At 39.0% G+C, this 15,445-nt stretch overlaps 1 protein-coding gene across 1 annotated transcript in view; it reads right to left on the minus strand.

Moving 5' to 3' along the window:
• The window catches only part of COL1A2 (collagen type I alpha 2 chain), a gene marked incomplete at its 5' end in the record, with an annotated part of 40,158 nt that overhangs the window by 16,537 nt on the left and 8,176 nt on the right, over nucleotides 1-15,445 (minus strand). The window contains 24 exons of the mRNA XM_080339957.1: nucleotides 896-940; nucleotides 1,719-1,772; nucleotides 1,872-1,925; nucleotides 2,052-2,105; nucleotides 2,712-2,765; nucleotides 3,548-3,646; nucleotides 4,035-4,088; nucleotides 4,943-5,041; nucleotides 5,147-5,200; nucleotides 6,078-6,185; nucleotides 6,287-6,340; nucleotides 6,882-6,980; nucleotides 7,096-7,140; nucleotides 7,226-7,324; nucleotides 8,836-8,889; nucleotides 10,786-10,830; nucleotides 10,941-10,994; nucleotides 11,244-11,288; nucleotides 12,967-13,020; nucleotides 13,299-13,352; nucleotides 13,853-13,906; nucleotides 14,292-14,345; nucleotides 14,674-14,727; nucleotides 14,828-14,872. Of these exons, the coding sequence (XP_080196083.1) occupies nucleotides 896-940; nucleotides 1,719-1,772; nucleotides 1,872-1,925; nucleotides 2,052-2,105; nucleotides 2,712-2,765; nucleotides 3,548-3,646; nucleotides 4,035-4,088; nucleotides 4,943-5,041; nucleotides 5,147-5,200; nucleotides 6,078-6,185; nucleotides 6,287-6,340; nucleotides 6,882-6,980; nucleotides 7,096-7,140; nucleotides 7,226-7,324; nucleotides 8,836-8,889; nucleotides 10,786-10,830; nucleotides 10,941-10,994; nucleotides 11,244-11,288; nucleotides 12,967-13,020; nucleotides 13,299-13,352; nucleotides 13,853-13,906; nucleotides 14,292-14,345; nucleotides 14,674-14,727; nucleotides 14,828-14,872 (1,485 nt within the window). The remainder of the gene's footprint in view (nucleotides 1-895; nucleotides 941-1,718; nucleotides 1,773-1,871; nucleotides 1,926-2,051; nucleotides 2,106-2,711; nucleotides 2,766-3,547; nucleotides 3,647-4,034; nucleotides 4,089-4,942; nucleotides 5,042-5,146; nucleotides 5,201-6,077; nucleotides 6,186-6,286; nucleotides 6,341-6,881; nucleotides 6,981-7,095; nucleotides 7,141-7,225; nucleotides 7,325-8,835; nucleotides 8,890-10,785; nucleotides 10,831-10,940; nucleotides 10,995-11,243; nucleotides 11,289-12,966; nucleotides 13,021-13,298; nucleotides 13,353-13,852; nucleotides 13,907-14,291; nucleotides 14,346-14,673; nucleotides 14,728-14,827; nucleotides 14,873-15,445) is intronic.

The raw sequence follows: 15,445 nt of genomic DNA on the forward strand, positions 1-15,445 counted from the left end.
AGCAGAAAAGGAAGAAAGGTATTTATGAAATATGCAGATACCACAAAGGTAGAAGCTCTTGCCAACAGGAAGAAGGGCTGACATATTACACAGAAGAAGTGAAGAACCTGCTCTCTGCCTGTCACAGTAGAAGTGGCACAAAATTCAGGAATAGAAAGTACCAGGCCATTTATTTAGGTAGAAAAATGAATATTTGTGCTGTAAATGGGGGGATTCACCTGGTGAAAATGACAGAAGGGGAAAGGTAATATACCGTAGACAACGATATGATGCAGACATGAAAAAGGCACATGTGACGGCACAAGTAGTGAGGTATTTTTAGGAAGTGTTAATTTTGTTGTACAAAGCATCAGTAAAAATTTTGTTGTACAAAGCCTCAGTAAAACCTAATTTGGAGTACTGAATGAAATACATTCTGGCTGGGTACAAGGTGCTTAAGATAAGCTAGAGACAGATAAACGCCACTACAATGATAAAGGGAACTTGGCTTGGATAGATTCGCAATATGAAAGTTTAAAGAGTTATTAATGCAGCCTCAGGGTACTAAATATAGGGAGGAAAAATGCTATTTAAACTGATTGACATGACTGATAAGAGTGAATGGGAATATTTGTCATGAATACATTTAGTCTGGAAGTCAGAAGAAAAGAAGAAGCACTAGAAGGAGTTTAAATACCAACCTCTTTATCAGGGGATTTGGAAAGCAAATAATTAATCAAGCATTTTATAAACTACTGATTGCTCTGCATAAATGGGACTTTCCTGCCAGGCAGGATGGCCTCCACACAAAGCTCTATACAGGTGGAGGAATAAAGTGAAGTGGGAGGTATAGTTACTATTATTATTGAACACATTATTAAGACAGTCTGTACTAAATTTCAGATGAGTTACTCACTCTTGGGCCAGCAGGACCAGGGACACCAAATTCACCATGAAGACCCTAAAAGAGAGTAGATGTATTGGTAAAGCTTATTTCTGAAGCAAACTCATTAGCTTAAACTGTGCTTTGTTTCTTAGCAGTAAATAGAAATGCTTCTCAAATTGAAGCAGCATATTGAAAATCTTCAGACTAAAATGCACAATATCTCAAAGCACACCTGAGATAGTAGTTTCTTATCTGAAGAAAGAGTTAGCTATTAAATTCCAAGCTCATTTTTCAGGTACATGCAATGTAAACTCTAGGGACAGAGAGGGATGTAACTATAAACTTTAGGGTGTTATGACACATAGCATGTGCCATTTGCAGATTATATCACACGCTTTAACAGGACAGAACCTAGAGCCTGAATTACTACTGAGCTACCTCAGTTGTATGCCATTGTAAATCAATTGATGTGCAAAAGCACACAGTTGGAGTAATACAGGTTAGATTGAACCTTGAAGACTTCAAAAGAAATGTGAAGTAAAATATTTTTCATGTACTGACTTGTCTGTTGGAGGGGGGGCATATTTTATTGCTGCTTAAGGCCTGGAAAAGTAATGATTGGCTTTCCTCAGTTTCATACCAAAACTTTGAAATAAGTACTATGTTGGAAATTCCAACAAACCTTCTTCATTTGTGGCTAGCTTTAACAAAAGGAGCTATTAAACTTTGCATATAACACAGATTGCTTTGCTTTGGCAAATGGACCCAACAGGCTTCACCACATGTGCAATTGTAAACATAACGCTTATGCAATGCCTGCCCCTACTTGTGGAGTACTGTATCTGTCACTTACCCTTTCGCCTGGTTTACCAGCTTCTCCAGCTGGACCTGAGGGACCTGGCAGACCCTAGGCATAAAGAAATAAGAATACAAATCAAGTTAAGGCAGAAGCACTTCCTACTTTGTAAACCATAGGTAAGACTGAGCAGAGCACGCAGTTACTTACCTGGAAGCCAGGAGGGCCAGCAGGACCTTGTTCACCCTTTCCACCTTGGTTGCCCTGGATGAAATGGCAAACAAGTGATTAACTTGGAAGGAGGAATACAGGACAATGGATTTTAAAATGAGAAATCCCAGTAATGAAAAATAAATCACAAACTGGATCTGTGAGGAGGATGTTACTTACAGTGACTCCAGGAGGACCCTGAGCACCGTTGTTTCCCTCTGGACCAGGAGCACCCTAAATGTGTTCAAGTAGAAAGCTGTTATCAGTTTTGATTCGTTATGAATAATATCCCTCTAAAGTGATTCTGTGCCAAAACCAAAGGTCTCCAACTGCGTATTTTGAACTTAACCATTACTTGTGAGAGCTTCACTGTCAAAGGGTACTAAAGATGCCTACAATTTTTAATTCTGGTGACTGTTTTTGTTATTGCAGCACATTCATCCTTAAGGAAAATTATTTTGGAATTACAGATTATAGGAACCTTGCTGATAGCATTTTCCCCACAATAGACCAATTATTTGGTCGCTTAAATACAAGAAGGATAAACTAGAAACTATGCACTGTCCTAAAAAATTTGCATGGGGTGTACTATTTTTTCCTCTTCATATGAAGCTCATACCGCATAATGAATTACCCAATTAATACCCAAGAAGGGTAGTTTCCATTTATCCCTTAAGTAATAGTCCCCACTGGCATGAAGCTAGGTGAATGCATTCCCAGGTGCTTTTCTATTTCATCATCTATCCATGCTTGCATAAGACAATGCTATTTTATTACAGAGGTTTTCAAAATCTACGTTTTTCTCTCTAGGGGTATGAAAAAGAAAACATATCCACATACCCGTGGGCCAGCAACACCAACATTGCCTCTTTCACCAGGTTTGCCAGGTTCACCCTGAAGTTGAAAGAAAAAGATATAAAAATTAGCCAAGATTTCATATTAGATTTAGTTTAAACTACTAAACAGAGACAGATACTCTCCTTGCCAGAAGTTTTATTGTAATATTTCTTTAACTGTAACTAAAACACCCACAAGTGTAATCTGCCATTCTATCCACTTAGAAAGCACAGCTCAAATCAAAATGTCTCTTCAAAACTCAATTCCTTTATTTTTTGAGATCATAATTCATAACGCTCTGCATAGTATCCTATGCAATACACTATACATATATATATGCATCAGTCTCTATGTACAACAGCACCACAAATCCAGCAGATGATTTTTGCTATCTGTGGCCTCTGCGTGGCAGGTCAAGAGCCCCCCCTGAAATAATTAGTAGCTTTCTTCTAAAGTGAGTGAGCTTTGGATTGTGCTCCATAAATAATAAGACTCTGGAATTGAAACTTAGGCCTGGTAGCCAGCCTGTACAGAGCTTTTACTGAAGAGTACATACAGAAATGATAAAATGGAAATGAAGAAATTATAATGTAGACATATATTATTCTAATCACTCCAATGTCTAAATATTCCTAAACTAATTACATTGTTTTCCATTTTTTTTAATCATATTTTAGAGAACTGGAAAATAATTTAAAACAGAACTCTTGAATATAAGCAGATGCCATCCAATAAGCTGTACAGGATGACACAAGATATGTTCAATTGTTAGAGTCGGGGACCTACAGATTAGTCTGGAAATACCTTCATAGTAAATAAAGTTTCTGTACTGTACTTACAGTGGGACCTTTTGGTCCAGGGAATCCAATGTTGCCAGGCTCACCTCTATTTCCAGCTGGACCGATTGGCCCAACCCTACCATCTGCTCCAGGGAAACCCTAGAAAAAGAAAGCACATTGTTAAATGGCTGGGGTAATTTAATTAGAGTTCAGTTTTAGGAAAAAATGTGTACTGACAAGAAACAAATGCCCTTTAACTTTTAATCACTGCTTATGCATTGCATGCTCATGCATCCCTCCATTTTTCTCCTTTTTGCAGAACTGTGAATTTCTTCTTCCCCTTCCAGCACACAGGCTAGATTTGAGATCCATAGAAATGAATGGGAAGTTTCTCACTTACTTTTCAAGTAATATGGTAGTAAAATATTGCTGGTTTTACACAGGGTTGTGTTAGAGCTTAGTGCTGAGATCTCTGCTTTTTAGAATCTCAGTCTATGTCTATGTTTCACATGCAACGGGGAAACAGAATGAAAAGCAAGATACTTACAACAGGACCTTCCTTGCCAGCAGGGCCTGGGCTTCCAGGTTGACCTGGGAGACCCTGAGGAAGAAAGGGTTTCATGTTTTTACAAGGAAATCAACTCACCCAAAATTTAACCAGTGTTTTGGTTTTTTTTTTCCCTACATGTATGCATACACAGACAGATGCCAATGTATCAATATACGCTGTGGAAACAGGACTGTATCTCCTATCAAGTTTAAATCTAAACCACACTGAAGTTTAATTTGGTGGTGTGTGCTCCCATGTCAGCTGAAGATAATTATAGGTAAGTACCTGTGTCACTCAGATAAATTAATTTAGGCTCTATATAGCAGAAAATGTGCTTAAATATTTGCAGATGCCTAAGAGAAGAGTTCACTCTTCCACTTCATGGGGTGGGGTGGGAAGAGAAGATCAACTAAGATAAAATACAGTTACATAGACATAATCTGGCTGCAGCCAGCACCGTGGAAAGTGGATGGCTCTTTTGCAAAATAAAATTGAAATAATTGAGATCAGCCATCTCACATGATTTTAGCAGGGTTTGCTTTTATTTTAGTTAGCTATAGAGGATGCACACACTTCAGCTGTGATCTTAATGATCACATTCTGTAAATAATCACAAGTGGAGTCCCCACTCAGAAGTCAGTGCTGAATGCAGTACAAGGGTGCACTGCTCCACGACAAAGCAATCAAATGCTACCACATGCAAAAGAAGCTAATTTCAATAAACATTTTGATGCTTCTTAATAATTTCCTCAAGAATGTTTTTTCGATAGAGTGGTGGAAGTGCCCTAATTATGGGTAGCAGAGGCTGAATTTTTGCAGTTGGATTTCTGAATAATTCTGTCCCTAAATTTTAAGTAATTTTCTTTTTGCATAGTTCAAACTTACACCACAGAGTTTAAACTTACTCTTGGACCCATAAGACCAGGCTCACCAGGACGGCCAGCATCACCATTAGGACCCTTAGCACCAGCAGGACCAGTAGCACCACGGCTACCAGCAGGTCCCTACCAAAATAAATAAATAAAATTAGGCAGAGGTAGAAAAAAGTATCACACATCTGTATATAAAAGAAGATGGTTTAGAAGTAGTGACCCAGACAAGAATCTTACCATTACACCAGCTCTGCCATCAGCTCCAGGGAGACCACGAGATCCAGGCACGCCCTGCAAGTGAACACAACGCAAATCAAGAAAAGAAAAGACATAGATCTTTTCCTGTAAGGTGCATTAGTGATTGCTAAATTTCAGCCTTCCAAGCAGGCCTGCTGAATTTGAGGTAAGTGCAGCTCTGAGCACATGTACCTCAGTGTAAATGTATACTGTGAAATAAATCTCTCTCACTTCCTTTAGATTTCTTTAAATTCTAATCTGCTTGTATCAGAGCATTTTCACTGTTCATTGTAATCTAAAGGTGGCTCCAACCAGCAGTCAGGGTCCCACAGCCTGGCCCACACAGTTTCAGCCTTTCTTCTGTGCGGAGTTACTGGCTTCTCTATGACTCTCTGTATCCTACCCAAAGCACAATACTGAAACTTTATCTCTACAAAAAAAACCTGGTTGAAACACTGTCTTTTTTCCTATTATTTTCCAGTGAAGTTCTGCTCCTGCATGAAGCCACATGTCTCCTGAAATTCACTGAGTTATTTCCTCACCCAGTGAAAAGGGTTCTAGGCACTCTTGAAGACAATGAAGTGAAACCTTCTGCTTCATGCTACATGTGAACCAATTATCTGATTTAAGCAGTTAAATCTCATTACAAAGCTTTAAGAGTAATCAAAGAGAATGCACTAAATATTGCACAATGGATAAATCAAAGCAACCTCTAATTACTTCAGGGATAAGATAGTACACAGCATTAATACAAAGCAAAAATAGATTTGCTCCCAACTAATAAAAAGGCTCAGAATGGCAAATGATCTTTGCTTAGCAGCATTAATATAAATGTAATTATTCATAATTACTTAATTTGCATTTCTGAGTCCAGCTTTATCTCCTCTTTCTTTTTTTGCTTCTACTTCTGGAACATGTATAGAAAACCTACTCTTAGACCAGCAGGGCCCGGGGGACCAGCAGAGCCAGGTTCACCATTGCCGCCTCTCTTGCCTTCCTCACCGCTAGGACCAGGAGGGCCAGGGGGTCCAGCAGCACCCTATTTCAAGCAAACAGACAAAAAGAAGAAATCAGATGCTGTGTTGCAGGTACTACCAGGCTTTATTAATCAAAAAAACCTTAACATATTGCCATACTTACAGGTTCACCCTTGTTACCACTTTCTCCCTTGGCACCAGCAGGGCCTGGTTCACCCTAGAGTCCAAAACAAAAAGAGAGCATAGAATTAAGCATCATTTAAAAAATCTCTTTTACCTGAAGAACTTTTACATGAATCAAAATGCTCTTTAATCATCCACTGCCCTGCCTGCCTCTATTTTGATAAATAGTCAATTCATCTAACTGTATTTTTGGCTTAACAGGCATGAAAATAAACATCTCAAAGATACTTAGAAATGGCAATTATTGAACAATGAAACATCCAGGGCTGATTCTTCTACTGAGGATACCCACTGAGGGCCTGATTGTGAGATTGCTGCAACATCTCTCTCTTGGTAGTATCAACATGGATAGAGCTTAACAGTCCTTGCACCCAAAGGGTACAAAGTGAACCTCTTTAGTCTCAGCATCTGAAGCAGGCAGCGAGACACAGAAATGAACTACAATGTTTAATTATAGTGGAGCAAGACATAATGTCTGCATTAAAGCCAAAAATATATGCGGAGGAAATCTTTTACAACTGTGGACACTGTGTCCAATTTTCAAATGAAGACATACAATATAAAAGGTCACTTACAACAAGTCCTCTAGCACCACTAGGACCAGCGGGACCAGGAGGACCAGGAATACCACGGGGACCGGGCAGACCAGGAGCACCAGCAACACCAGGAAGACCCTGTCCAACAGAAGGAAAAAAAGGTATTATAAGTCCATTATCTTTTCTGTTGAATTAACTGATTTTTTTTTTTTTTTTTTTCAGAGCAGACAAGTGTGAGTAAGGTTGTACTTACAGCTGCACCTTTAGCCCCTGGAAGACCATTAGCACCAGGGTTGCCCTATTAAGAAACATAACAATACTGGTTAGGTCAGAGTCTCTTGTGCACCTGTCCAACAATAGATAAAGTCTGGCAAGTTACTCACTGGAGGGCCAACAGGACCACTAGAACCGGGAAGTCCAATCTCTCCTCTTGGACCAGCAGGACCAGCAGGACCAACATGACCAGCAGGTCCAATTTCACCCTGTTCGAGAGAAGGATAGGGCCCTCTATCAGCATACACAGTGTCAGGGCAATAGTGGAGTAATCCTATATCAGCCTGACATTAAGAATACAAGTTGGTATATATATTCCCACTTCAGAGGCCAAGAAATCAAGGAGTTGAGAGCTTTTTTTGAACTCTAAAGGCACTGAAGCTAGCTAGGAAGCCTAGCTAGGCCCCATCAAAGCTGATAGCTAGCATGGGAACAACAGATTCTCAGCATATCTAAGAAGCTAAACTATCACTGAGGATTACACAGAACCTTGACCTAGAAAATCAGGATCACAATCACATTCTTATGTGCAGCCATGTGACTCCGGCATTGGCCTGAAATGATGCATGGTGTATGAGACCTAATTGACCATTATCTTGCACCTTAAGATGCCATTTGCACTGATGCAAAATGCAAAAAGATGCCTGATTGGAGTGCTGAAGGATAGTGTTCACATTGCAGTAAGTGACAGGAAAAAGGTTCTTGGTTTTACTCTCTGAAGCTTGTAAGTTTACTACCAAAAAATGAATATGACAACTTCTCTTCAGCAATTCTCTGGACTAGTCAGAGTTCATCCTGGACACACAGCCAATCTTCTCTTGAAATTACATGCTATAACCACACTCACACCTGCATCAGAGAAGACTTCATGGTTTCCTAAAGTCTCGCCTTTTGATAAAAATAACCAGAATGGGATCTCATTTTTTCCCTGTGCTCTCTGCAGTTAATATTAAGAGGTCTAGCAAACAATACTCTAATTTCTTCTAAAGTTGATCAAGATAAGAATTTTATTTGTTGTGACCTGGAGTTCATGTATTGGTGTTAAGGATGAAAAACTGTATCACACTACATGTCAGTGTATGCAGCTTTGAGCTTCTTGGTAAATGGCAAGTGAATTTTTTAAATGCACTGTATGGGGACATTCTGGTCCAAAATCCTCTGTCCTTCCTTGTACAAAGTAAAATTCAAAATAATGAGAGTCTTACCCAGGTAAAAAAAAGCTAAGATCAGAGTCATAAACTGAATTATCTAAGTTGCAGTCTACAAGAGCAATATGGTATTGCGCTAAATCTGAAAAGTTTCTCCATTGTAATTGCAAGAACTTATACTGGAAGGAGTGCAATACTCAATTGCAGCTTCTTGGCCCTCCACTACTTCTGTAAAGCAATGTAAACTGCTACTCTGTTTATTTATAATGATCCATGTTACCTTTGTGAGGTGTATACAAATGCACCATGTAAGAAGTAGTAAAAAAATAGAAAGAGGTTATGTGTCTTTCTGAACCTGCCTAGCATCAATCTTCAGCTGGGAAATAACTTCTGTATTTTAAATTAGCATCCGTATATGATTTAACTAAATACTACAGGGATTCGCCCTCAACCTGATCCTGATAAGAAAGCACTCTCATTTCAGATAAGGTGGTTTTTTTGCTGCCTAGCAACACTAGTTACTATAATTCATGTTGACTATGAAATGTACCACTAGAAGCAGATATTCATACCTTAGCACCAGGAGCACCGGGGAAGCCTGGAGGACCAGCAGCACCAATAGGGCCCTAGGAAATGGAAAGGAAGCAGTCGTGTAAAAGTATTCAATGATGACAATGACAGAAGTATCTCGCTTGCTGAAGTAAACAGATTTTTTAAATGTACATTTACTTAGACACTTCTGCCCATTACCACCTCAGAGCATCAGTTGCCTTTTGCATCTTCAAACTGACAGATTTGGTTCATTACAAATGATTAAGAGCAAGGTCAATGCTGAAAAATATTTGCAGTGCAGCTAACAAAGTGTGAATTAAGCAGACGGGTAAAACCTTGCCCTGAGGCCAAACACCTGAGAAAAACTAAACAGAGGATGAGTAGAGGCGGGCGTCTATCTGCAAGGCAAGATGTCTTGCTCTACAGTCCCACAAGGAATGAAGGGAATTGCTGCACCCTGCAACAGCAAGCATCAGGTGGCTGTTTCCAACACCTTTACCGTGCAGGGTACCTCTGTACGTTTCCACACCAGCAGTCTTTCTGGACTACTGGTGACACACAAGAGCACTGTGTTGGTGACAGGATTTGTCCTTCTTCACACGTGGGAAAAGGGCTGGTAAGATCTCTGCACCACTTTACAAGCCAGTGCTTGACACAATTTAGGCTGAAGTCAGTAAGGATGTACTAGAAATTGGATTAGGCTTAACAGCAGCTGAGGTCAGGAGTTGATTCTAACATGTCAATGTATTAAAACTCTTGATTCATACCCAGAATATACTTCTTAAGGCAGGGAACACATGCAGACCCCATGCTGTTTCACTAGACTGTTTTCTTATGGCAAAGCCAATGGCACGTCAGCTTGAAGAGAACTTCCACTGATTCTTCTGTGTCTAGATACTGCTGTGAGATTTATAATTGCGATGGGACGAGCATCCTAGCGTACAGTACCCAGACACCACAAAAGGAGATATGCTGATGGATTCGCAGCCTTTGTTATTCTTTAATGTATACAAGAAGAAATACAGAGTTTTTCTTCAGTTATTAATGAAATATTCAACTAATTCATAGCTATTGGGGATTGATATCTCCTTTTTTTTTCTTTTTTTTGTGAGCTAACATCTTTCAGTTATAAAACTGCCTGAGAAACTCAAGGGAATAAAATGGGTCAGCTGCTGTAGCAAAGAGGAATTGGCTTCTGACATTCTATAACCTACTGTGGTTGTTATAAACTGGGTACCTGGAATTCTCACTGGTTTTGCATAAGAAGAAAAAAAAAAAGACAAAAAAAGTAGGAAGACTAAATGCCCTGTAACATATGTATGAAAATAGAAGTTTTCTGAACTGCCATGACAGTGACTCTTTTATGTTTTAAATTCCCAGTGGCAAGGAGAATATAACGATATTTCTTTAGGTTTTTTTGTTTTTTTGTTTTTTTTTTAAAGAGTGTTAATAAATACTATACAGAATGTTTATAGCATCATATGTGTAAAATAACTTTAGCCTGGTGTAGATGCTGGGACCCAATGCAACTCCCTGCTGCTGCCCATTCAGAGTAGCACCTCTGAAGCCAGCAGCTCCAGAATATTTTTTCTATGGTAACTCATTTGCCTTCAAGGTGGCTAAAATGCTTTGGTTCTACTGTGAATTATAACATCAGATCTTGGCTATAAAGTCTCTATTTGCCTGCAATTCAAATGCCCAGTCACATATATTTTTCAAGTATCCAGTGTGGGAGAACTGAAATGAAATACAGATGTGTTTAATATAAATCCTCAGGCTCTCAGGATACTGTCTGCAAAAGGCTTTTGTTTTAATATGTTTTTTTGTGATGGTCTGACAAGGAACAAAGAACTGTGTTAAAAATGTCCACACAAATGACTTATCAGAAATCCAAGAAATCCTCTATAAACAGAAAGAGAGACACAAGGCCTAATGAAACATTATTGTCAAGGATCAAGACTGGAACTTACAGCAGGTCCAGTGGGGCCAGCGCTGCCATCACTTCCACGAGCACCCTGTGAGGAGAGAACATGATAAACAAAGTTTGAAAAGAGATTCAAAGATCAGGGAAAGCCACAGTAAGGGGCTGGTCATGATCACAAACAGATAGATGAAAGACACTTACAGCTGGTCCAGGGGCACCTACTCTTCCTCTCTCACCAGGGAGACCACGAGCACCCTGAAAGAAAAATCAAAATAACTCATTTATACCTATTCACTGAACAAAAATGTATAGATTTTTGTTTTCTTCTACTAAGTCTCTATGTAAGGTGTGTTGCAGCCAGACAGTTCCATTCTAAATATTCACATACTATCACATTAGGGTATCTAGCAAGCTGGAGTGTCAGTGATGACAAAAATTGACTAAAAAGCTGGCTGAATCATATCTATCAGATTACTATTTTTGACAGGATCAGGAAATACTTACAGGTTGTCCTGGGGTACCATTTTCACCAGGGGCACCAGGTTCTCCCTATGAAAAAGAAAGATTGCAGGCTTGAATTACTTAAAGGATTCATTAGACAAATAGCACAACACCATCTAGAGAGATATTCGAGTGCTGAATCCTACTGTCCATGTCTTCTGTACCACTTAAACCACAATGTACAATAACATCAAGTCCTGAGGGTGCAGAGGCTGTGACTGTCCCTGCATACACTGGAACATGGACAATTGGAATTCTCTTAAAAGAGAAGGGCCAGAGCAAGTCACTTCACTTGCCAAACTCAGCTTTCTTTACTCCTTTCTTTATTCTGATATTTAGTCTGTAGCACACCCTTAAGAGATAGGGCCTAGATAGTCAGCTACCCATTTAGATCTATCAGCTCCTGTTTTTTTTAGCTAGAGCAGAAGCAGAATGCTACTTTCTTTTGCCTTATGTTAAGGTGTCAAAGTTCCTGTCAAATGGCTGGAAATAAGGATCTGCCTCAGATGTTTTTAACTTCAGACCAACAAAGCTGAGATATGAGTGACAGCTGTCAAAACATGACTCCTCTCCCTTTAGTGTTTAAGTGTTCTCAACAAGCCTGCAGTTGGTCTAGACTGGTCTATAGTCACAAGATTTGTCCTAGAGCACTGGTATCCTGAATAGACCTGATGCACATGGTCTTAAATGCTGCAAACATCACAACTTTTTGCATTCATCACTACCTTTAGCATTGTTATGGGTGACCTTGATTTGTTATGCTTGTGTTTTCCAGTCAGATTAGCACTCATTAATAACTCTACTTAATTGCTTTGTCTGCTTTTAATATCCAAAGACTGGGCAGATCAAGTATTTGCTATCTCATTACCAAACTTTTTCTGGAGATTAACAACTTGCTGTGATATTGGAGAATGCTATGTTACAGTTAGTAACTCTAAGCAAGTAGTGCCAAGCAATAGGGAGAATTAGAAACAAACAATAGGGAGAATTAGTATTTTAACTGTTATGTTAAAAGCTCTTGAATGCACATCTCTTGTGAATAAGTCTGCAGAGTTAAAGCTTCCTACAACTCAATGCTGCAATGGTGTTTTTTTAAGAACACTGCTGTTAGACACTAAGGCGGAATGGGAGAAGAAGAAACTAAGAGAGGGAGAGTTTGCTAAATATGTTTCTAGACCATGTTTAAAAACATTGTTTTAAGGATAATGTTCCCAAGGTGCACTAATCTGAGTAAGGTAAAAGGAAAAACACTGTGAAGATCAAATGGCCTTAACTCAGAAGAGCACCGCATCTACTCAAAGTTTGAGCAGAAAGCTTTACACTAGAGCATGCCTCATACAGAAGAAATTTATAGAAAAATGTGATCTTTTCATTTTAGTGTGTTTTACAAAAAAATCCCACAAAAACCTAAAGTACAATCCCTAGAAAAGCAGAGATATCAAAAATCAGTTTAAGCGCTTCTGGATAACCAATCATAAGGAGCCAAATTCTGCAGTTCTTATTTACTGAAAGTACTAACCTGACTGAGGGCTCAAGAATAAGGCTCCAGGAACAATTTCTCATGTTAAGGTGCATATATTTGTCCTGCATGGATCCACTGACTTATAGATTATTACAGCTGAGAAATGTTTAATGATAACATGGAAGACTAATTCGAGAGGACTTGATATGTCTTTCACTAGAAAGATCTACAAATGCATCCTAAATTTTTAGATTTCATCCTTACCTTAGTGCCAGGAGTACCGGGTTGTCCCTTTTGACCATCCAGACCATTGTGTCCCTATATTGAGTAGAAAAATAACATTAAGTATATATTTTCCCACTAATAGCTATAGACAAACTCTTAGTCTTGTAAGGTAAATCCTTCCTCCCATGCAAAATGATTTCCTAATATATATTTTTTAATCACTCTTTCATATCAGGAGATACTAAAAACTTCAAAGAGGTTCATGCACTTAGAATACATATTCTTAACTTTTAGGGGATTTCCAGGGGTTTTCAGTACGCTAAAGTGTTGTCAGTCTTAACTATTCAGGGAAAAAGTAGGAATAGACTCACCCTAATTCCCTTAAAGCCGGGCAGACCAGGAGTTCCAGGGAAACCACGAGCACCCTAAAAAGACACAGCACATGAATGATTGTTTCTCATATTATATACTGCAGTTAAAAATAAATAAAAATCATGCCTTTCAAGAAAATTAATGAGTAGATTTGGGCCATGATCATTGAAGTGAGCAATTCAGTCCATTCCCTAACCTCCCAGGACCAGACTTGTTCCAAGACTGACAGTAATCACCCTGATTTTCCAGTTCTGAATCTCAGAAGTTTCATGCATTAACATGTGACAGCACAGCTGTTTTAGCTTTCTACGCCAAGGTGCCTGCTCACCTGCTCCTGTGTAACTCCTCACTATGTCACTTCTGTTACTGATTACACTAGCTTTACTGAGGGGGGAAAAACACAAAACAAAATGGTAACTATACGATAACCCTGAAGAACTGAAATTGGATTAATGCATATAGGGAATATTACTAGACTGTTAATTCAGATATATCATTAGATTTCACTGATAAGAGAAGTGTTTTGTAATGTATGCAGTAGACTGCTACATACCTGAGGGCCAGCAACACCTCTCTCACCAGGTCTTCCAGGTTTGCCAGGGTGACCCTAAAAAAATGCAGTAAAAATGCAGTGAGAAGGGAAACTCATTTTATACAACAATTAAGTAAACTATTAAAAAAAGAAGACATTGGCAAAGTTTCTCTTTTTCAATAAATGCAGAGAGCTTGTTAGCTTTCAAGTTTCCCTCTTCCTCTATTCAGAAAGCTAAATAATATATTTGGAGAGATTTTGAGGTTATCAGTTTTCCTATACATTTCCAACATACAACATCTCTTGTACTATAAAACAGATGTTTTAGGAGTTTATTTACTCTATCCAGTTATAGTACAACATAAAAGCTATGGCCAATAGAATGCTTAGCTTAACCACAACCTACTGTCAGAGTTGAGTCAAAGCCCCAAGAGACGAGGAACATTTAATAACAACTTACATCTTCACCAGCCTTTCCTGGAGGACCAGGGGGACCACGAGGACCCTGGGGACCCTGTTAGAAATAAATTGAGAATTACATCAAGCATCATTCTTCAGAAAATCCTTTTCACTGGTTTCTGACTTGAGTTGGAGCATAGCTGGACCCTGAACTGAAGCAAGGTCCTTCCATCCTAATTGACTTTGTACTTCATGGTTCCAGTCTGAAGGAGTCTGAATCTGAGTGTTCAGTTCTGTTTCTGTAACAGGATCAAGTAGGAATATGCAATTCAAACATCCAAGGACATGCACATGGACAGGAGAGACGGGTCTAAGAATCAGAAGCCTACTTTGGTGCCCCATTTCAAATGCTAACAGTGTCTGTATGTGAAACCTGTACTTACTGTTTGACCAGGTTCACCAGGCTCACCAGGAACACCTTGAAAACCAGGAGGACCCTAGAAGAGGAGAGAGGTTTTGTTAGTGTTTGAACAGGCTATTTTGTAATTTTATAGGTATGTTAATGTTAGTCAGTAGGAGAGATGAGACTGTACTTACAGGGGGTCCAGATGCTCCAGGTGGGCCTCTAGGTCCCATTAAGCCCTAGGGGAGAAAAATTGCAAAATCTTAAAAAAATAATCACCATTATCCAAACTTATCTATAACACCAATTCCTGGTATTCCTAAAATACTGGTAAGCATTACAGTTTTCAGTATGCAATGTCCACAGCAAGTCAGAGGAAGTTAAGAGATCTGCCTGAATTTGTACAGGCAGTCTAAGTGCAAACGGGTCTTCTAATGACAATGAACTAGCACAGAATCCAGTGAGATGATTAGGAACATACCATTACAGCTGGGAACCTGGCAATGAAGCTTCTTAATCTATTCTAGCTTGTTAGCAAATCCACTGGTTCATTCTTCTATGTACCCTCTCCCTTACTGGGCATGAACTTCCCGAGTTTAAAGATGAGAGTCATAACAACACATTAAGAAAGGTTGTATTTTGGGGCCTGTAAATTTTATCATGATTTTCAGGAAGAGATGTTGGAGGAAAAGAGCATTAAATTGGTGGACAGGTAAAAAGAAAAATAAAGATATATAAATGGCAGTATTGCCACAAACTGAGAGGTTCACACATAATTTTGGAAAGATATCGAACAATTCTTACATGTGTTT

Source organism: Nesoenas mayeri, assembly GCF_963082525.1.
Source record: "Nesoenas mayeri genome assembly, chromosome: 2".
NCBI lineage: Eukaryota > Metazoa > Chordata > Aves > Columbiformes > Columbidae > Nesoenas > Nesoenas mayeri.